Consider the following 23,118-nt stretch of genomic DNA (forward strand, 5'->3'; position numbering starts at 1 on the left):
ACCCTCCTTTGGCAGCAATAACCTCAACCAAATGTTTCCTATAGTTGCAGATCAGACCTGCACAACGATCTGGAGTCATTTTGAACCACTCCTCTTCACAAAACTGTTTCAGTGTAGCAATATTCTTGGGATGTCTGGTGTGAATCGCTCTCTTAAGGTCATGCCACAGCATTTCAATGGGGTTGAGGTCAGGACTCTGACTGGGCCACTCCAGAAGGCGTATTCTGTGCTGCTGCAGCCATTGTTTTGTTGAATTACTTGTATGCTTTGGGTCATTGTCCTGTTGCATCACCCATCCTCTGCGGAGCTTCAGTTGGCGGACAGATGGTCGTACGTTTTCCTGCAAAATGTCTTGATAAACTCTGGAATTCATTTTCCAGTTGCAGTTTTTGTGTGCATGTTTTTTGGAAAGGGTCAGGGACTTCTTTTCCAGCAGCAGTTTGCATTTGTAGTCCAATACACTTCAATGGAACCGCATATAAAATGCAAGTGCTATGTTTTGCGTGCATTTTTTAAGCATTTTTGGCATGCTTTTGATGCACTTTGCATTCCGCATTTTTAATCTGTCCAGCAACAAGTTGGCAAAAACCCCCCCCTGCAAAACACATCAAAAAAGCGCCAAAAAAGCATGTGCAGAAACGCAAAATGCACTGCAGAAGCAGATCAAACGCAAACTGCATAGGTGTAAACCTAGCCTTAAAGTGTTACTAATCCCAGGACCCTGCATTCACTATATCCGGTCTCCCTGGACCCCGCATTCACTATATCTGGTCTCCCCGGACCCTGCATTCACTATATCCGGTCTCCCCGGACCCTGCATTCACTATATCTGGTCTCCCCAGACCCTGCATTCACTATATCTGGTCTCCCCGGACCCTGCATTCACTATATCTGGTTTCCCCGGACCCTGCATTCACTATATCCGGTCTCCCCGGACCCTGCATTCACTATATCTGGTTTCCCCGGACCCTGCATTCACTATATCCGGTCTCCCCGGACCCTGCATTCACTATATCTGGTTTCCCCGGACCCTGCATTCACTATATCTGCTCTCCCCGGACCCTGCATTCACTATATCTAGTTTCCCCGGACCCTACATTCACTATATCTGGTCTCCCCGGACCCTGTATTCACTATATCTGGTGTCCCCGGACCCTGCACTCACTATATCCGGTCTCCCCGGACCCTGCATTCACTATATCCGGTCTCCCCGGACCCTGCATTCACTATATCCGGTTTCCACGGACCCCGCATTCACTATATCCGGTGTCCCCGGACCCCGCATTCAATATATCCGGTCTCCCAGGACCCCGCATTCACTATATCCGGTCTCCCCGGACCCTGCATTCACTATATCTAGTCTCCCCGGACCCTGCATTCACTATATCCGGTTTCCCCAGACCCTGCATTCACTATATCCGGTCTCCCCAGACTCTGCATTCACTATATCTGGTCTCCCCGGACCCTGCATTCACTATATCTGGTTTCCCACACTACACAGAACATGGAAATGCAATTGTATTAGTAAATATAAACCTTTTCTTATCAGCAGTTAGCATAGTCTTGTGACTTCTATCAGTGTCCAGCACTGGTTAAAGCTTGTAGGAGGAGTTTTCATTCTCCCCTGATCATCCTATGAGGCTGCATGACCCCTGACCCTCTGTCTGGACAGTGCTGATTGACCCTGTGCTGATCACATCTACTCTCCGAAGAAAAAAAAAACTCTCTAGCAATACACACCAAACTGAGCATGTGCAGCTTGCCCCCAAGGCTCTGTTCTATCAGAAGATGGACTTGGTACAGTAGAGAAGGGGAGGATCAGAGAAGTCATGATCAAACAGCCTTTACATACAATGCAGAGGATTAACCCCTTAAGTTCCACAAGTAATAACAAGCATGCTTTACTGCATATACAGACTGATTTTACTGCTGTGGGTTTAGTAACACTTAAGGAGTAACTCCACTTTTGCTGAGAGAAAAAACATTCCCCTCTGGGTGATCTATGTGCATTGCAGGGATCTTAACACATTTTGTTGCAGATTCCTACCTTTTATTTTGAAGAAATAACTGTTTGTTTCAGTGTGGAAAGTGATTCTAAGGGGGAGGCTTTATAATTATCAATCAGCTGCTGCACTTGCAGAATTCTAATGAGGAAAGTGGCAGGGTCAGCATCCCTTTAGACATGATTTCCCTTTGGGAGTATCTCACCAAAAATGACATTTTTTGCAGGGGATGCCCACAATCTGACTTGTATCTTAGTGAAGACTTCTGGGAAAATTAGTGAGCCAATCACACAAACAGGAAATGACATTTCTGGGGGGCGATTTGTACACCATCTGTGTATAGAACGATTCCAGGTTGCCATATTGCATTTTACAGAAAATGAAAAAATAAAAAGGAAAGGTCATTTTTAAAAACATGCAATCAAAATATGACTTGGGTCGCAATTGTATACACCATATTATTTTTTTTCTTATTTGCCATTTTTTTCCCACAAAAGAGTTACCCTCTAAATCAGAATGGGTACAGACCTTAAATTATCCTGGGCATGTAAATGAAAAGAAGGCTAATTTGCATATTAAAGATGCCCTTAGACTGTGAAGTGCCGTGTGTCAAGCCAAGGTAGAGAATACAAGCCCTACTCTACCTAAAATGTCTAGAATAAGATTTTATTTAACTCCAATGTGTTTCGTGGGTATCGTTACTGTATTGTCTCCCTTTATATTGTAAAGTGCTGAGCAAACTGTTGGCGCTATATAAATCCTGTATAATAATAATATTAATAATAGATGACCACCTTATCCAAAACTAGATTTAGACATATATTCTAGAAAGTTTTTAGCAATCTAAACACTTCTGGCTCACTTCTGTCTCTGCTTCACTTTTAAACAGATAGGTGCGGAGTTCAACCCAAGTCAAGAGACAACTGTGGCTACGCCATGATCACTGAGGAGGAGTGTCTGAAGAAGGGTTGTTGCTATGACAGTTCAGTGATGGACAGTATCTGGTGTTACAATCCATGGAAATTCGAAGGTGAGTAACATGCTGACTTGTTTGCTTGCTATTGCTGGGCTCCTTTGTGTTTTAGCCCCTGTCTGTCTGTTAGAGGTAAGCCATAGTCCACATTAGCATGTTGCCAAAAGTATTGGGCCTCCTGCCTTTAATTCATCCCAAAGGTGTTCTATTGGGTTGAGGTCAGGACTCTGTGCAGGCCAGTCAAGTTCCTCCACCCCAAACTGGCTCATCCATGTCTTTATGGACCTTGCTTTGTGCACTGGTGCGCAGTCATGTTGGAACAGGAAGAGGCCATCCCCAAACTGTTCCCACAAAGTTGGGAGCATGATATTGTCCAAAATGTCTTGGTATGCTGATCTTAAGAATTCCCTTCACTGGAACTAAGAGGCCAAGCACAACCCCTGAAAAACAACCCCACACCTATAACTCTATAACACATTCCCCCTCCACCAAACTTTACACTTGGCACAATGCAGTCAGGCAAGAACCGTTCTCCTGGCAACCGCTAAACCCAGACATGTCCATTGGATTGCCAGACAGAAAAGCATGATTCGTTACTCCAGAGACAACGTCTCCATTGCTCTAGAGTCCCGCGGCGGCGTGCTTTACACCACATCATTCAACGCTTTGCATTGCACTTGGTGATGTAAGACTTGGATGCAGCTGCTCAGCCATGGAAACCCATTCCATGAAGCTCTCTACGCACTGTTGTTGTGCTAATCTGAAGGCCACATCAAGTTGACTCTGCAGACAGTTGGCCACTTCTGCGCACTGTGTGCTTCAGCATGCACTGACCCCAATCTCTCATTTTATGTGGCTGAGTTGCTGTTGTTCCCAGTTGCTTCCACTTTGTTATAATACCACTAACAGTTGTCCATGGAATATTTAGCAGAAAAGGAAATGTCACGGATGGATTTATTGCACAGGTGGCTTCCTATCACGGTACCACGCTTAAATTCACTGAGCTCCTGAGAGCGACCCATTCTTTCACAAATGTTTGCTGTCTGCATGCCTAGGTGCTTGATTGTATACATCTGTGGCCATGGAGGTGATTGAAAGACCTGAATCCAGTGATTTGGAGGGCTGGCCCAATGCTTTTGGCAATATAGTGTAGATGTAAACCCTAACAGAAACTAAGAGGTGGATTTACTAAAACTGGAGAGTGCAAAATATGGTGCAGCTCTGCCTAGAAACCAATCAGCTTTTGGGTTTTATTGCCAAAGCTTAATTGAACAAGATGAAATTGGAAGTCGATTGGCTACCATGCATAGCTGCAGCAGATTTTGCACTCTCCAATTTTAGTAAATCTCCCCCTTAGTTTGTGGAAGCCATCATTTCACTCCAGCAAGGTTTGCACAGATGCATATCTGTGTGCTGGTGTGCAATTCAGAATGAACGTACCCCCATTGCACAAATGCATTTAATGTGCATTGTTATGTGAAGCACTGAAGCAGGCAGTAGCGAAACCCTATGCAAAATGCACGTGAATAGCCGCATTGAAGCATATGACTAAACCTTATAGAGGTCTGGCAGAGCACTGGACAGTTTCCTGCTAGGAGTGATTTCAGGCATAGAATGTGCATAGCCTACTGTGATTGTTGCTGTTTTGGCATTATAAGATATATTCTGGTTGAGCAGCCCACCATGGCAGCCATAGACTGACACAAATCCTTGTAATAATTGCCAGAAAAGGTCTTCAATGGGCCTTAACACACACCTTTCTGAGAAGGAGAGGACACCTTTTGGCACAAAGAATGTAGGCAAAGGAGACACCACGGCTACACCCCCACTTATGCAGGCCATGAATGAATCTGCAGCAAATTATTGGTTAAACCCACAGGTGACTTTCTTCTACCACTGTTTTTCCTTTATATCAGCTATTTAAAATAATACATTCATGACTAAAGGAATCATCAAGCAAGATCCTCTTGAAAGCCTCATATAGAACATGGTATATTGACTGGGTTATGGTCCTCCAGTTTTTAACAATTCAATTATGACTCCCCAATAAACCCCTGACCCACCAAGCTGTTGTGACAATCCATTTTTGGGACATTTTACAAACCCATGACCTTTAATGAACCTCAAATTGATGGCAGGTGGGTGGGGGAAACTTTCTTCTTCATCAAAACTTTTCAGAATGGGTACCCAGCATCCTTCACAGGAACTCACCTTGTGACTGATCTAACATCCACCTCTTCATGTAGTTTTCTGAACCTGGGTATACCGGTACCGAAAATACCTACTGAACCAGCTGACTTTCAGTACATGTGTACGGCTGTCTGTTCAACAGAAGCCAGTCTAATGGCCAGCTTCTGTTGAATGGTAATGCTCGAAAACTAGCATTTGATCAGCACTTGCAGCCAATGGCTGCCATGCCAATCTTAGTATTTTGGTGGGGGAAGGGGTCCCCATTGTCAGAATACAATAACTCTGAGTTTTTTTTACATTGCTCACGCTGGTTGAACGAAAAAAAACCTCAACATGTAAACTCTGCTTAAAAACAATAAATAACCAAGCAAGTGAAAGCACTATACTCCAGACATACCCACAGTTTTGTATTGTATTATTATAGTTTTTATTGTGACAACCCTTGACTTCCAGCGAACCTCAAATCAAGGGTAGGTGGCTGGGGAAAATTCCTCTCCGCCTACATTTTTCAGATTAAAAACCCAGCAGCCTTCACAGGAACAACCCTTGCAGCTTCACTCTGCCCATCCGACTTTCAACCACCAATCTGGTAAGTTCTACACCCTGCCCATCTGATCTTCAACTATCAGTCTGGTAAGACCTACAACCTTCCCATTTAACCTTCAGCCACCAGTCTGGTAAGACTTACACCCTCCCATCTGACCTTTAACCACCAATCTGGTAAGACCTACACCCTGGCATTTGACCTTTAACTACCAATCTGGTAAGACCTACATCAAGGCATCTGACCTTCAACCAGCAGTCTGGTAAGACCTACACCCCTCCACACTAACTTCACATTTAAACCCTTCTATGACTTGTTTCTCCACTTAATTGTCCAGACCCTCCATCCATTTTGTTCCTCACTATAAAGAGGTGAGATGTGTAGTGCAACACTTCTGGTGGTAGCATTTTTTAATATAAGTCTATACATGAAGAACATCTGAGAAGAGAGGGACAGTGGGATTTGGTTCCTAAAGGAAGATAGTCCCTACTAATGATTAATTTGGTGGGAACTAGATTGCTTCACTATAATAACACAACAGCAAATTAGAGAGATCTGATAGGTTCTACATAGGAACCTGATTGTGTAGACCACTTTATACTGTATATTGCCCTCATTGCTGAAGACTGTTGATTCCTGTACTGATTCTTTAAATTGTTTTATGCAGCCACTAAGTGTAATCCAACGGATCCAAAGGCTAGAGTCAACTGTGGGTACCCCACCATCTCAGAGAAGGACTGCACAGACTAAGGTTGCTGCTTTGATGACAGCATTCCCCAAGTGGTGTGGTGTTACCAGCCAGAGATTCAAGCAGGTACAGTACATAGTATTCGACTGATAGCCAGTTGTCCATGGTTCTTTCTAACCAAAGATCTTTCTGCAGACATGCAAGTTCTCGTTGGGTGAACTTGCATGCTTATAGCTGCGGAAAAAGGAAGGAGGACCACTGTGGGCATTGGTGAGTCCTGGAGAAAATAATGGCATAATCATTATAGAAAAAAGACAATGGGCACTATCATAACAAACAAACAAACAAAATATCCACTGAGCTGCTGCAATAACACTTATAAGTGATCCCACACTCAAAATAAACCAATCTGAAAAACAGTGTTGCGCTAGCTCATAAACGCACAGAGGTGGAGGTGCACAGATTTTACGGTGGAATTTTTTTGGAGCACATTCTATATCAAACACATTTCATCAAGCACAATAATTAATTGAACTGTCACAACTATAAGAACTTTTATTGTATATCTTTGATATGTTTATATGTATATGAATATTGCGTTTATGAGCTAGCGCAACACTGTTTTTCAGATAACTCTACCCTTATGACCCTGTGAGATTGGGCATAGACAGACTCCTACAGGAAAATCTCACCTGAGGGTCATTTTCCAAAGAGAAAATTAATTATTTAATATAACCTTCATACGTGGTTTGGGAAATTTTATGATTGAATATATTTCTAGTTCACAAAGTGTTTTATCCCATGGCTCATTTGCTGTAGGCATTATTAATCATTAATTTCTGCTTTAGGAATAGTAAAGCTGAATTCCAGGTAAACAACCAAATATAGAGGTTAAATATAGATGGGAGCTAACTTACCTGTTTTGTATTTCTGTCCCTTCAGTCCTAAGATTTACACAGCTCTACCACTCAGTACAGCTCTGCCTGGCAGGGGAGGAGACCTATTTTTGAATTGGCCTCCATTAGAAATCATTAGGCCTTTTCATATTACGGTCCGTAGGGATGCAAGGGTGGCCCTTCTGCGTTGCCCAATTTTGGGTCTGTCTAGGTCTCAACAGAAATTGGCATCCTACCTATTTATTTCTGCCAAATGTGTTATAGCTCAAGCTTGGAGAACCCCTTCGGTTGTCTTCCAGGGGGTGAAGACCCGGATGAACACTATGTTGATCAGTGAACAGATGTCTAGCATTCTTCATGATTCTCATCCGAGATTCCTTAAGGTTTGGGAACCTTGGATACGTTATTCCTTGCCATCCCTGCCTCCAACTAGTTATGGCCTCTTATAGTCACTGCCTGTGCTAGCCCTGGATCCGTGATTCTTCTAGTTTCCCTTTGTTCCATTTTTTCTTTCTGTTTCCTTTTTTTTTTACTTGTTGTCGTTTTATGTTCTTTTTCCTTTCTTCTAACCTTTTTTCTTTTCTCTTTTTTTTTTCTTTCTGGTAATATGTTGGATTACTGCTGCTATTATTTGGTTTGGCTTTTTGCCTTCCCTCCTTGATGTCCTTGGACAATTCGTTATTTGGCTAATACAAGTCAGCAGGATGTATCTGTATCTGTATTGGTTTATGTGTTATTGTTTTGCTTTGCCCCTGAGCGTTTTTGATGCCTAGTGTGCATGAGAGCTTAGGGCAAAACAACCTCCTACTAGCCAACTGCTTAGCACACTTATATGAACTCTTGCCCCCTAGTAAGAGCTAATACATAATGGGTACGTGGGCATAGAAAACCAGGTGACCACCTTCCAAGTGTTGTCTTTGCGGGGAAAGAATGGATTAAATTCAAAGACAAAAATCAAAGTGAAAAAATGCAGCAGGCTAGTCCATTTTGCTGCAATTTCATTGCAGCAACTCAAAATGTTCCTCAGTAGTTTGTATGGCCCCCACGTGCGTATATGCATGCCTGACAATGTTGGGGTATTCTCCTAATGAGATGATGGATGGTGTCCTGGGGTATTTCCTCCCATATCTGGACCAGGGCATCGCTGAGCTCCTGGACAGTCTGAGGTGCAACCTGGCAGTGTTAGATGGATCAAAACATGATATCCCAGGGGGGTTCTATTGGATTTAGGTCAGGCGAGTGTGGGGGCCATTCAATGGTATCAATTCCTCCATCCTCCAGGAACTGCTTGCATACACTTGCCACATGAGGCCAGGCATTGTCGTGCACCAGGAGGAACCCACTGCCCCAGCGTAGGGTCTGACAATGGATCCAAGGATCCAAGTCTATTGGTGGTGTCAGTGGGAGGAATAGTGCCCCATCATTGGTGTTTGGCGGAGGAATAGTGCTCCATTGTTGGTGTCAGTGGCAAGAATTATACCCCCATTGTTGGTGTCAGAAAATGAATAGTGCCCCAAGGGCCGGATAAAGACATGCAAAGGGCCACAGTTTGGAGACCACTGCTTTACATCATTGTACTGAACATGGAGGGTGGCACGGATGGCATTAAAAACTATCAGGGGTTCTAACCCCTCCCTGCTCTATCCAATATGAGAAAAACATTTGCCTACAGTTACACTTTACATGTCACAAATGACATTTCATTCTTTACTATGTGAGCGGCAGTGACATGAGGTGGGGTGTTTTCAATGTGTCCCAGCGCTGAACTTGTGCTGATCTGTACAGATGAATGGAAGACACCCCACATGGTATGAATGGGGGAGGGGGGAGAGCTAGGGATGGGCAGAGTTGGGGGGTCACCCAGAAGAAGACGGGTGGTGGGGAGCAGAAATGTGAGGGTGCCATGACTTCTGGGTGGGGGACCTGAGATCCGACTAGTCAGAGATGGGGGATCAGTATGGGGGGGGGGAATGCTCATACATAGAGGTGCAGCAGGTGCCCATAGAATAGAACATTTCTCTTCACACTATGGAAATGCTTCCCGGATGCGTTTCTGTGTGCGTGTTTATGATGCATTTTTAATGCTTTTTTATGTATTCCTGTTCATCCCCCCCCCCTCTCTTTTTCTTCAACTTAAAGTGGATTGCCACTCACCTGTCAAAAAATAAAAGTCAGCAGCTACAAAACCTGCAGCTGCTGACTTTTAAAAAACAGCCACTTACCTGCCCCTCGGTCCCATGGTGTGTCCCCCGCACCTCGTTTCACCAGCCATCCTGTATTCCAGGAAGCCGGCATCTTCAGTGTGGGCATCTGGCTGTTATATCTTGCGGCTTCACAGCCGGGTACCCACTGCACATGTGCGAGTAGTGCTGCGCTTCATGAATGGTCCTGTAGTCTTCTGGGACCTGTCACGTGTTGTAAAAGACTACAGGAGGGAGGGAGGACACCTTCTGTTTTCGATCGCCTAGGCGATCGGACTGGATGTGGGAGTGCGTACCTGTCAAATTCGGGTACCCGCTCCCCAAAGGTGCCAATCCTTAATAGAGAGCGGGGGAGCAGTCCTTAAAGTGGAGCTTCCCCTTTTGGGTAGAGCTCCACTTTAAATAAGGACACATGCATTCCAGTGCATTTGTGGTGCGTTTTACTGCGTTCCAGTACAGTTCAGTGCAGAAAAAAATGCAGCACGTACTTTTTTTTCTGTAACTGGAACGCTCTGGAACTGACCGGACTGGTGTGAACTATGACATTGGAAACAATGTAACTTACTATCAATGCATTTTTGATGCAGAAACAATTGAGTACTGTCCGTGATACTTTTTTTATTTGCACTAACAAACAATTTTGAGGACAACCTTTCGGGGAGTGTCCCCTTCTTCAGAAAAAAAACACACTGGACTGCATGTGATGTGAACTGGCCTTTAGAATGACTATTCCTATTGGTACATCCATGGAGGACAACTGTCACCTGAACCAGCATCCCTCCTTCTGTACACACTCAGTGCTGAGCCTCCACTTTGCCCTCACTCTGCCTCAAGCCTAATGCTTCTGCCAGCATTCAAGATGGCACTTCAGGAAACAACACCACGCCCCCTGATCACATGGCACTCGGGCCTCAACAGCAGCCCCTCTGGTCACATAGGGAGGTGCACTTCCTGCTCTTTGCATCCTTTCCGCTATGGAGATTTGCATCACTTCCTGTGCTGGTGACCCTCCCAGTCATATCCTGACATTGGGAACAGAAGTGAGGGGAAATCTCCCCACGGCCAGAAATGCATACCTGGCAGAGAATCTGACTCTCCCACCCTCCATACATTACAATGAGGGGAGATTGGGGTCAGAAACAGCATTACTCCCACCCCCTCTCCCCAACATATCCCCCCTCCCCTGCTGTATACAGAACATAAAGAGGCCCTGTCACCACTTGGTCACATGGCAGGGAAAAGCTCGAACACAGGCAGAATTTTACAGGATTTATTTGCTGTGTTTTTCCTTCCCATATATTCATTTCTCTTCTCTGGGGATGTGACGTTGAACTTGCTGGGAGATGAGTCTTCTTGTGAGCGGATCTCTCCATAGATCTTCTCTCCGGGGGGGCTCAGAGCGATCATCACATTGGGGTTGGGTCGAAGGGGAGCCCGCCATCTTGGATGCTCTGTGTATAATGCCATAGTGGGAACAGACAAGAGACGAGCTGCTAGTATATCGGGGGGGGGGACTGGGATGTGAACCGCGGACCCCAGTGCTGCAAGTAGATGTGCGAACCCCTGTGCTGTCCATACTACTCCAGGAGGAGTCACTTCCCTAGCATGGTCCCTCCCCCCTTACACACCAGATCCCTCTCTTATGAGGCTAAACTTTGTTCTCTGTGCTGGCCCAGCTCCTCCACCCCTTCTGTAAACTCCTCACATAACCTTTTATATATCTGTGGGGGGAGGAGTGAAGGGGAATACTGCAGAGCAGAGCAGTGGTTTTCAGCTGTTGGGCCCTCCCTAACCCTAGCTACACACTTATGCGGATTTCAGTGCGTTTTCCAGTTTGCAGAAACACACTACAGTCCATTCACCATTCTTTCCTTTTGATTTAGTTCACATGTGTGCATTTTCAGCCGGGGCGTTTTTTGGAAAGGGTCAGGGACGATTTTTCTCGCAGCAGATTGCACTTTGTGTGTGATTGACTTCAACAGACCCGCACCAAAAACACAAGTTTTACGTTTTTTATGCGTTTTGTGGGGTTTTTTTGCTAATGAGAAAGTATGACAGTTCTGTTCATGTAATGCGACTTTGATGCCAATTTACCACTCTGTGCACTCAGGTAGAATCAAAGTCGCATCAAAGTAGCGCAGAAACCTTTATGTGTCACATGTTAGGGTTATGATTAGGGGCCACCTTCACCCCCTTCCAGTCCGGACACTTTCCCCCCCTTCCAGTCCGGACACTTTCACCCCCTTCCAGTGCGGACACTTTCACCCCCTTCCTGTCCAGGCCAATTTTCAGCTTTCAGCGCCGTCACACTTTGAATGACAATTGCGCGGTCATGCAACACTGTACCCATATGAATTTTTTACCATTTTTTAAAACAGATAAAGCTGTATTTTGGTGGTATTTATTCACCACTGGGATTTTTATTTTTTTTGCAATGTAAATGAAAAAGTCCAAAGACTTTGAATAAAAAGTTTTTCTTATAAAATTTTGCAAATAAATAATATTTCATCATAAATCTTGGCCGAAATGTATTCAGTTATCTTTTTAGTAAAAAAAAACCCCTAAATTAGTTTATAACCAAAAATGATAATTTTTAAATATATTTTTTTAAATTTTAATTTTTTTATATTATTTTTTTTTTTAACATGCTGTCAGCCTGGCAGTACAGTGTCACCATGGTGACACTGTACTACTTGTGGGGGTTGATGAAGATTATTTTTTTACACTGATTGTTTTTACACCTATAAAGGCTGTAACAGCAATCATTTCTCCTGTCTGGCTGCATTCTTGCAGCCATTGAGAACTACTGTGTGAGCTGTGATTGGTCACAGCTTGTCACATGGTACAAAGCTGTTGTGAATAGCCTTGTACCATGTGACCTCTGATCATTCACAGATTTCACACATGGTAAGCAAAGATGTCAGAAGTGAGATCTTGCTTACTACTCTGCATGTGATCACTGATTGGCCAATCAGTGATCACATGATCGGGACCTCACACAGAGGTCCCGTACAACGATCGGTGTTCCACTGTGTCCGGAGGACACAGCGGGCACCAGATCACGATACTGCACGCTCCCAGGGAGCCCTCACAAGCAGGGGGCGGGGAGGCCATTTATATACATGGGCCGGAAGGGAAGTGGTTAACTCAATATTTACCCCAACCATAACATGGCTTTGGGCACATAGAGGTTCCTCCACTACTTTGATGCCACTTTTATGCTACTTAGGTGCCAGAGAGTGTTAAAGTCGCACTACATGAACAGATCTGTCATACTTTCATATTCGCTAAAAAGAAAAAAAATACAATCCGCATAAAAATAATCATCGAAAACACATGTTCCAAAATGTGCCAACCGCAGCCTGCACAGATGTGAGCCGAGCCTGAAGGCCGCGTCCTCTAAAAGATCTGTCTTAAATTTCTATGTTGGATCAGAAGCCAATCAGAATCCTGAGAGCAGGGCGCAGCCACACCCCTCCCATCCCTTGCAGGGGATTGTGTTTATCAGGATTCTCTTAGATCCTCCCCTGCCCCATCACTCACTGGCAGTTATTGTCTCTCATGCAGATGGGCGCTGAGCCGCTGTCATCTGCATCCACCTCTGAGCTGTGTGCAGGCGGCCCATAGAAGTGGATGCAGCAGCTGCACAGACACAGGCAGGGGAGGGAGCACAGATCTGAACATAGGCTTGGTCAAAGAATATTAACATACTACTTGAGATGGTAAGAGACAGCGGACATACTACAAGAGACGGTCAGAGACAGCGGACATACTACAAGAGATGGTCAGAGACTGCAGACATGCTACAAGAGGGGGTCAGAGACTGCAGACATGCTACTAGAGGGGGTCAGAGACTGCAGACATGCTACTAGAGGGGGTCAGAGACTGCAGACATGCTACAAGAGGGGGGGACAGAGACTGCAGGCATGCTACTAGAGGGGGGGACAGAGACTGCAGGCATGCTACTAGAGGGGGGTCAGAGACTGCGGACATGCTACAAGAGGGGGTCAGAGACTGCGGACATGCTACAAGAGGGGGTCAGAGACTGCGGACATGCTACAAGAGGGGGTCAGAGACTGCGGAAATGCTACAAGAGGGGGTCAGAGACTGCGGACATGCTACAAGAGGGGGTCAGAGACTGCGGAAATGCTACAAGAGGGGGTCAGAAACTGCAGACATGCTGCAAGAGGGGGTCAGAGACTGCGGACATGCGACAAGAGGGGGTCAGAGACTGCAGAAATGCTACAAGAGGGGGTAAGAGACTGCAAGCATGCTACAAGAGAAGGTCAAAGACTGCGGACATGCTACAAGAGGGGGACAGAGACTGCAGACATGCTACAAGAGGGGGTCAAAGTCAGAGACTGCAGGAATGCTACATGAGGGGGTCAGAGACTGCAGGCATGCTACTAGAGGGGGGTCAGAGACAGCAGGCATGCTACTAGAGGGGGGTCAGAGACTGCAGGCATGCTACATGAGGGGGTCAGAGACTGCAGACATGCTACAAGAGGGGGGGACAGAGACTGCAGGCATGCTACTAGAGGGGGGTCAGAGACTGCAGACATGCTACAAGAGGGGGTCAGAGACTGCAGACATGCTACAAGAGGGGGTCAGAGACTGCAGGCATGCTACATGAGGGGGTCAGAGACTGCAGACATGCTACAAGAGGGGGGGACAGAGACTGCAGGCATGCTACTAGAGGGGGGTCAGAGACTGCAGACATGCTACTAGAGGGGGTCAGAGACTGCAGACATGCTACAAGAGGGGGTCAGAGACTGCAGACATGCTACAAGAGGGGGTCAGAGACTGCAGGCATGCTACAAGAGGGGGTCAGAGACTGCAGACATGCTACAAGAGGGGGTCAGAGACTGCAGACATGCTACAAGAGGGGGTCAGAGACTGCGGACATGCTACAAGAGGGGGTCAGAGACTGCGGACATGCTACAAGAGGTGGTCAGAGACTGCAGACATGCTACAAGAGGGGGTCAGAGTCAGAAGCTTCAGGTGAGGTTGGGGGGCATTGGCGTTAATTGCCATAACACTCCTTTTGCTGATAATAAGATGCGACTTGTGTAATTTGAACGGTCAAATCGCATGACAGGTTGCATCAATGTGAACGGGGCTAAAGCTGAATCCCGGGTGCACACAGTGTGCGTTCAGATTCCTGCACCCTCCCTGCATATTTTGATATGCTGTCTGTGCAGCTGCTGTGTCTTCATCCATCTCTATAGGCTGCCTGTACACAGCCCAGGGTGAATGCAGCACAATACCAGAGGGGGCTGCAAGCAGGAGAGGCGTCATTGCCTGTCTGCATACTGCATACCTGGTGATCCCTGTGGAAGATCTGTAGTAGTCAACGCTACTACAGGGACCCTCGCTGTGTTCAGGATCTGTACGGAGCAGCTGCCCTGCTGCATAGTGAATATAGGGGGTTGGTCACTTAGCATGGGTGCCATTCAGGCAACAACTTTTATTTTTCAATGAATACAAAGCCTTCTCTTACTGGAGGAGCTGAAAATGATATCATTACCTGCCCCGCCTTTCTCCACCTCGTCCAATCAGAGAACACTTTGCATTCCTGGAGAGGTATGGAATATGCATGCTTACATTGGTCCAAGCTGGACCAGTGCAACTGTGCAAAAAAAAAACATCTGACGTTTTAAAGTGGTTGTACACCTCAAACATGAGATATGAACAAAGCAGATCCCTCTATAGTGTGTACATGTCTCTATTGAGAGCACAAAGTGTCATTTCTGTCTGCTGCTTTCCTTCCTCTACTATCACTTCTGACAAGTTTTCATGACACCTAGAGAATAATGGTGACAGAGGAGGGACGTCCAACACATGGACATCCTCAGCTCTGTTCCTATGAGTTGTGTAGAAGGGGGGTGTCTCTTTCCTACGATCGGCTCTCAGTACTCTCCTCACTGAGCTCTGCAGAGTGTAATTTTCGCTCTGTGCCCACTTTTTTTCGGAACTCTTACACCCCGGTCACATCAAGGCCGACTTTGAAATTGTGCGACTTACTGTGAAGTCGCAAGATTTCAAAGTCGGGGGACTTGCCGATTTCAGGTGCGATTTGCAAGACATCTGACACAGAAGTCTATGCAAATCGCACCAAAAGTAGTGCATGAACTGCTTTAGAAACAAAGTTGGAACCTCACCGATATGAACGCTTTCATTGCGGACAATAGGGTGCAACTTCGCATGCGATTTGCAAGTCTCATGGTGCCAGTGCGACTGGGGTCTTAGGCAAGCTTTATAAATTCAGCATTTTGAATGGATGTAGAGAGGAGAACACAGCAGGTAAACAGGCACAACTTACGTAGGAGGATTTGTTTCATCTCTGTGTATCACTTCACTGGGTATATGTAAGATTTTACGACCACTTAAAGGTCCCGGTAACACCGATCCGACTTTGAAATCGTGCGACCTCCAGTGAAGTTGCATGATTTTAAAGTCTGATGTCAGTCCAACTTGAGGTGCAACTTGCAACACACCTGCCCAGATGTCTATGCAAGTCGCACCCGAAGTAATGCATGCACTACTTTAAAAATCGGTGTGGCTCCGACCAAATCCAAATCGCACCGATATCACCACTTTAACTGCGGACAATAGGGTGTGACTTGGAAATTGGAGATTTCAACATCCCAAACTCAGATTGTAAATGCAGTGCTTTTGCCTGCACCGCAGAATCATGCGATCCGGTTGCAGTGCATTTTTAAAAGTATTATTATTATTATTATACAGGATTTATATAGCGCCAACAGTTTGCTCAGCACTGTACATTATAATGGGAGACAGTACATGAGACAGTACAGTAACAATACAATACACGAGGGGTTCGAGGGCCCTGCTCCTTGGAGCTTACAATCTAGGAGGGAGGGGAGAGTGGTACAGGAGGAGATAGCTGTGGGGGATGGAGTGGTGGGAAGAGCGGAGGAGGTCGGCAATTAGGTGAGGGCGGGGTAAATGCAGCGCATGTATGTACACACATACATATATATATACACACACACTGCATATTGAAATGCGTTTTTATTACAAAATATATGAAAAATATTCTTAAAAATACATTTCAAATATACTGTACCGTATTTTTCACTCCATAAAACGCACCTGACCATAAGACGCACCTAGGTTTTAGAGGTGAAAAACAAGAAAAAAAAATATTCTGAACCAATGGACTGCAGACACAGTACAGGAGATGACCAGAGACTGCGGACACAGTACAGGAGATGACCAGAGACTGCGGACACAGTACAGGAGATGACCAGAGACTGCGGACACAGTACAGGAGATGACCAGAGACTGCGGACACAGTACAGGAGATAACCAGAGACTGCGGACACGGGAGATTGACTTCACAGGGGATGACCAGAGACTGCGGACACAGTGCAGGGGATGACCAGAGACTGCGGACACAGTGCAGGAGCTGACCAGAGACTGCGGACACAGTGCAGGAGATGACCAGAGACTGCGGTCACAGTGCAGGAGATGACCAGAGACTGCGGACACAGTGCAGGAGATGACCAGAGACTGCGGACACAGTGCAGGAGATGACCAGAGACTGCGGACACAGTGCAGGAGATGATCAGAGACTGCAGACACAGTGCAGGGGATGACCAGAGACTGCAGACAGTGCAGGGAATGACCAGAGACTGCAGACAGTGCAGGGAATGACCAGAGACTGCAGACAGTGCAGGGAATGACCAGAGACTGCAGACAGTGCAGGGAATGACCAGAGACTGCAGACAGTGCAGGGAATGACCAGAGACTGCTAACCTTTGGGGAGGGAGGGGGAGCGGGTACCTGAATTTGACAGGTACCCGCTCCCACTTCCGCGGAGTTGTCTTTCCCTCTTCTTTCCGGGCCGGCTTCTGTGACAGCCGGGTGCCCACTGCACATGTGCGAGAAGCGCTGCGCTTTGTGAATGGCCCGGCGCCTTCTGGGACCTTTCATGTGTCCCAGAAGACACCGGACCATTCACAAAGCGCAGCACATGCGCAGTGGGCACCCGGCTGTCACAGAAGCCAGCGCGGGAAGACTGTGCAGCACTGGAGCGAGGAACAGGTAAGGCCCTGCAGGAGACAACAGCTGAGCGGCCGGCCCGGTATTCTGACATGGTGGCCGCAAAAATACCGGACCGGCCGCTTTATATTCGCTCCATAAGACGCACTGACATTTCCCCCCTTTTTTGGGGGGAAAAAAGTGCGTCTTATGGAGCGAAAAATACGGTATTTAAAAACACAAATCTACATTTTTGGAATGTATTTACAAATATATGTGAAAATATATGTTAAAATGACTTTATGTTAAAAAAAATCTGAAGAATATATTTAATAAAATATATTTTTAAAAATATTTTACATATATTTTGTAATATTTAAAAAACGCATTTCAACATGCAACAAATATATATACTGCATGTTGAAATTCAGTTTTTTTTTGTTTATTTTTTTTTAAAGTTTTTACACTTTTCTGTGTTTAGATGATCTGGCAAGGATAGACAGATACAATATATCTTTTTCTCCATTCAGAGAATAAAAAAACAATACGCCAGCTGCATAGAGGCTGATCACTGTGATAGCCAATCAGAGGCTATCACAGTGATCAGTTGACTAGGAACCGGGAGTCCTAGTTCCCAATCATTAGTTTAAGACCCGGTACTGTCGGTGAGAGCTCAGTCTCTGTGCAGAGAGCATGCTGTGTGGTGCGCTCTCAGTGAGGCCACACCCATATGGAAGAAAAATATATTTAAAAAATATTCTTCCCAAATATATTGCCATACATTTGAAATCTAAAACCCTGGCCACACTCAATATATTTCAAAATATATTTCAATAAATATCTATATATACACTGCATGTTGAATTGCGTTTTTATTACAAAACACATGAAAAATTTTCCCAAAAACACATTTCAAATATACTGTATGTCTTTAAAAAAAAAGAAAAATCTGAAGAATATATTTAAAAAATGTATTTTTAAAAATATATTTTTTCAAAATATATTTTTCAGATTTTTTTAACATATAAAAAAGTCATTTTAACATATATTTGTAAATGCATTTCAGAAATGTAGATTTCTTTTTTTTAAAGACATACAGCATATTTGAAATGTATTTTCAAAAACATTCCTCATACATTTTATAATAAAAACGCACCTCAACATGAAATATATATACACACTGTATATATTTATTGAAATATATTGAATATGGCCAAAACTGTAGCATCCCAAATATATGTCAATATATCTGGGAAGAACATTTTTAAAATATATTTCAAATATATATTATTCATATATTTTTCTTCCATATGGGTATCGCCACAAAAGTAGTGCATGTTCTACGTTTGGTGCGATCCAGTGTGATTTCATCCCATTCAAATAAATGGACTAAAAATCTCATCACACAGGAATCGCAAAGGAACATAGTCCGTGCTCCTGTGTTATTCCATGTGAAGCGGCATTTAAACTACATGTGAACCCTCATCTTTAACCACTTCCTGTCCGGACACTTTTACCCCCTTCCTGTCCAGGGCAATTTTCAGCTTTCAGCGCTATCACACTTTGAATGACAATTGCGCGGTCATGCAATACTGTACCCATATGAATTTTTTACCATTTTTTTGAGACAGATAAAGCTTTATTTTGGTGGTATTTATTCACCGCTGGGATTTTTATTTTTTTTACTATGTAAATGAAAAAGTCCAAAAATTTTGAAAAAAAGTGTTTTTTTTAATAAAATTTTGCAAATAAATAATATTTCATCCTAAATCTTGGCCAAAATTTATTCCGTTATTTTTTTAGTAAAAAAAAAAAAATCAAAATTAGTTTATAACCAAACATTATAATTTTTAAACATTTTTTTTTTACATTTTTATTTTATTTTTTTTTATATTATTTTTTATTTTTATTTTTTATTTTTACATACTGTCACCCTAGCAGTACAGTGTCACCATGGTGACACTGTACTACTTGTGGGGGGTGATGAAGATTTTTTTTTTTTTTTTTACACTGATTGCTTTTACACCCATATAGGATGTAAAAGCAATCATTTCTCTTTCTCTCTGTCTGCATTCTTGCAGTCATTGAGAAATACTGAGTGAGCTGTGATTGGTCACAGCTTGTCACATGGTACAAGGCTGTTGTGAATAGCCTTGTACCATGTGACCTCTGTGATCATTCACAGATTTCACACATAGTAAGCAATGATGTCACAAGTGACATCTTGCTTACTACTTTGCATGTGATCACTGATTCGCCAATCAGTGATCACATGACCGGGACCTCGTACAGAGGTCCCGTCCGACAATTGGTGTTTCACTGTGTCCGGAGGACACAGCGGACACCGGATCGCGGTGGTGCGCGCTCCTAGGGAGCGCGCACAGCTAGAAAAGGCGGGTGCCGTTTAGGAACGGCAACCCGACCTTGGACTGCCACCGCCCTGCCGTTTATAAACAGCAGGCGGACGACAAGAGGTTATAATAACCCATCCTGTAAAAAATAGAAATGAAAGATTAAACACTTGTGCATTTATTTAAAAAAACATAAATACCTTTTTTCTTTCTTTTTTTTAACACACATAGGTCCTAGTCACACCGATCCGACTTTGAAATTGTGCGACTTCCAGTGAAGTCGCATTATTTCAAAGTCGGATGTCGTTCTGGCTTGGGGTGCGACCGACAAGACATCTGCCCTGATATCTGTGCAAGTCGCACCTGAAGTAGTGCATGCACTACTTTAGAGATCACTGCGGCTCCGACCAAGTCAGAATCGCACCGATATGACGTTTTTCATTGCGGACAATAGGGTGCGACTCGCCATATAATTTGCAACTCGCACGGCATGGCAAATTACATGGAAAGTGGCACCTGGTGTGCCCGGGGTGTAAGTGTTACTGACATTATCCTTGCAGACTGCAGATGAATAAATCTATCACTGCTGGCCATTGTATATAAAGCAGCCGGGCTGACATTGGTTTATTTTGTCATAGGACAGATGAATCAACTGACAAGAGCTATAAAAATATATTTTTATTATTTCCTGAAATGAGAAAAAAAAAACTGACGACCTTATAAGAAAAATCACATAGCAGTGTTTATCCCACACATTGTCTGTTTCTGCACTAAAAGTTGCATATACCGTATATTCCTGCGTATAAGACGACCCCCTACTTTTCCTGTTAAAATATAGTGTTTGGGCTATACTAGCCGTATAAGACTACCCCTCTTCCAATGCACACCTGTGGGAAGAATTGTGCCCCATCATTGGTGTCAGTGGGAGGAATAGTGCCCCATCATTGGTGTCAGTGGGAGGAATAGTGCCCCATCATTGGTGTCAGTGGGAGGAATCGTGCCCCATCATTGGTATCAGTGGGAGGAATCGTGCCCCATCATTGGTATCAGTGGGATGAATAGTGCCCCATCATTGGTGTCAGTGGGAGGAATCGTGCCCCATCATTGGTATCAGTGGGATGAATAGTGCCCCATCATTGGTGTCAGTGGGAGGAATAGTGCCCCATCATTGGTGTCAGTGGGAGGAATAGTGCCCCATCATTGGTGTCAGTGGGAGGAATAGTGCCCCATCATTGGTGTCAGTGGGAGGAATCGTGCCCCATCATTGGTATCAGTGGGAGGAATCGTGCCCCATCATTGGTATCAGTGGGATGAATAGTGCCCCATCATTGGTGTCAGTGGGAGGAATCGTGCCCCATCATTGGTATCAGTGGGATGAATAGTGCCCCATCATTGGTGTCAGTGGGAGGAATAGTGCCCCATCATTGGTGTCAGTGGGAGGAATAGTGCCCCATCATTGGTGTCAGTGGGAGGAATAGTGCCCCATCATTGGTGTCAGTGGGGGGAATAGTGCCCCATCATTGGTGTCAGTGGGAGGAATAGTGCCCCATCATTGGTATCAGTGGAAGGAATAGTGCCCCATCGTTGGTATCAGTGGGAGGAATAGTGCCCTATCATTGGTATCAGTGGGAGGAATAGTGCCCCATCGTTTGTATTAGTGGGAGTGCCCCATCATTGGTATTAGTGGGAGGAATAGTAACCCATCATTGGTGTCAGTGGGAGGAATAGTGCCCCATCATTGGTATCAGTGGGAGGAAAAGTAACCCATCATTGGTATCAGTGGGAGGAATAGTGCCCTATCATTGGTATCAGTGGGAGGAATAGTGCCCCATCGTTTGTATTAGTGGGAGGAATAGTGCCCCATCATTGGTGTCAGAGCGACGAATCGTGCCTCATCATTGGTGTCAGTGGGAGGAATAGCGCCCCATCATTGGTATCAGTGGGAGGAATAGCGCCCCATCATTGGTATCAGTGGGAGGAATAGTAACCCATCATTGGTATCAGTGGGAGGAATAGTAACCCATCATTGGTATCAGTGGGAGGAATAGTGCCCCATCATTGGTATCAGTGGGGGGAATAGTGCCCCATCTTTGGTGTCAGTGGGAGGAATAGTGCCCCGTCATTGGTGTCAGTGGGAGGAATAGTGTCCCAACATTGGTGTCAGTGGGAGGAATAGTGTCCCAACATTGGTGTCAGTGGGAGGAATAGTGTCCCAACATTGGTATCAGTGGGAGGAATAGTGTCCCAACATTGGTGTCAGTGGGAGGAATAGTATCCCATCATTGGTGTCAGTGGGGGAAGGAATAGTGTTCCATCATTGGTGTCAGTGGGGGGTGGAATAGTGCCCCATCGTTGGTGTCAGTGGGGGGTGGAATAGTGCCCCATCGTTGTTGTCAGTGGGTGGGGGGGAGGAATAGTGCTCCATCGTTTGTGTCAGTGGGGGGTGGAATAGTGCCCCATCGTTTGTGTCAGTGGGGGAGGAATAGTGCTCCATCGTTTGTGTCAGTGGGGGGTGGAATAGTGCCCCATCGTTGTCAGCGGGGGGGGGATAGTGCCCCATCGTTGGTGTCAGTGGGGGGGAGGAAAAGTGCCCCATCGTTGGTGTCAGTGGGAGGAATAATGCCCCATCATTGTTATCAGTGACACCAATGATGGGACACTATTCCTCCCACTGACACCAATGACAGTTGCTGGCCCCTGTTCCAGTATGGTGCTGCTGTAGCCAGCATATGTGGTTGCAGCAGCACCTCTGCACGGCCCACTTACCGGCCGCTCCTTCACTCGATTTTCGCGGGGCCGCTTGGTTCCGCCTCCTCGCCGGTGATTGGCCGCCTGTGTGCCTTTCCTGAGCTACAGTTCTGGCGGCCAATCACCAGTGAGGAGGCGGAGCCGAGCAGCCGTGCGAATGTCTAGTGGTCAAACTGAATGAAGGAGCAGCCGCACTTCCTGGACTGGATTGTCGTGGGACCGGAGCCATGTAAGAAACAGCAGCCCCTGCCCACCCCTGTACTTAGTGTCCCTTCCGGGGGGGGCGGCGGCGGCACGGCGCCGCCCCCCTACAAAGTGTCAGTATGCCGTATATCGGCGTATGAGACGATCCCCGACTTTTGAGAAGATTTTCAAGGGGTAAAAAGTCGTCTTATACGCCGGAAAATACGGTAATAGATTTCCCAGCAGTGGCAGTCCATACATTATACAGAAGGGGGGTCACATGGGCAGCGCCCAGTGCAGTCATACTACAAAAGGGCCGATTCCCACCATGTCT

The 23,118-nt window shown here is 45.4% G+C and overlaps 1 protein-coding gene across 1 annotated transcript in view; it reads left to right on the plus strand.

Annotated features, from left to right (window-relative positions):
- LOC149450434 (uncharacterized) overlaps positions 1-23,118 on the plus strand; it is a 117,119-nt gene that overhangs the window by 27,913 nt on the left and 66,088 nt on the right. The window contains exon 2 of the mRNA XM_089691947.1: positions 2,893-3,033. Coding sequence (XP_089548073.1) covers positions 2,893-3,033 — 141 coding nt within the window. The remainder of the gene's footprint in view (positions 1-2,892; positions 3,034-23,118) is intronic.

This window comes from Staurois parvus, unplaced genomic scaffold (genome assembly GCF_062004578.1).
Source record: "Staurois parvus isolate SC_StPar_1 unplaced genomic scaffold, SC_StPar_1.0 ptg000574l, whole genome shotgun sequence".
NCBI classification, from domain to species: domain Eukaryota; kingdom Metazoa; phylum Chordata; class Amphibia; order Anura; family Ranidae; genus Staurois; species Staurois parvus.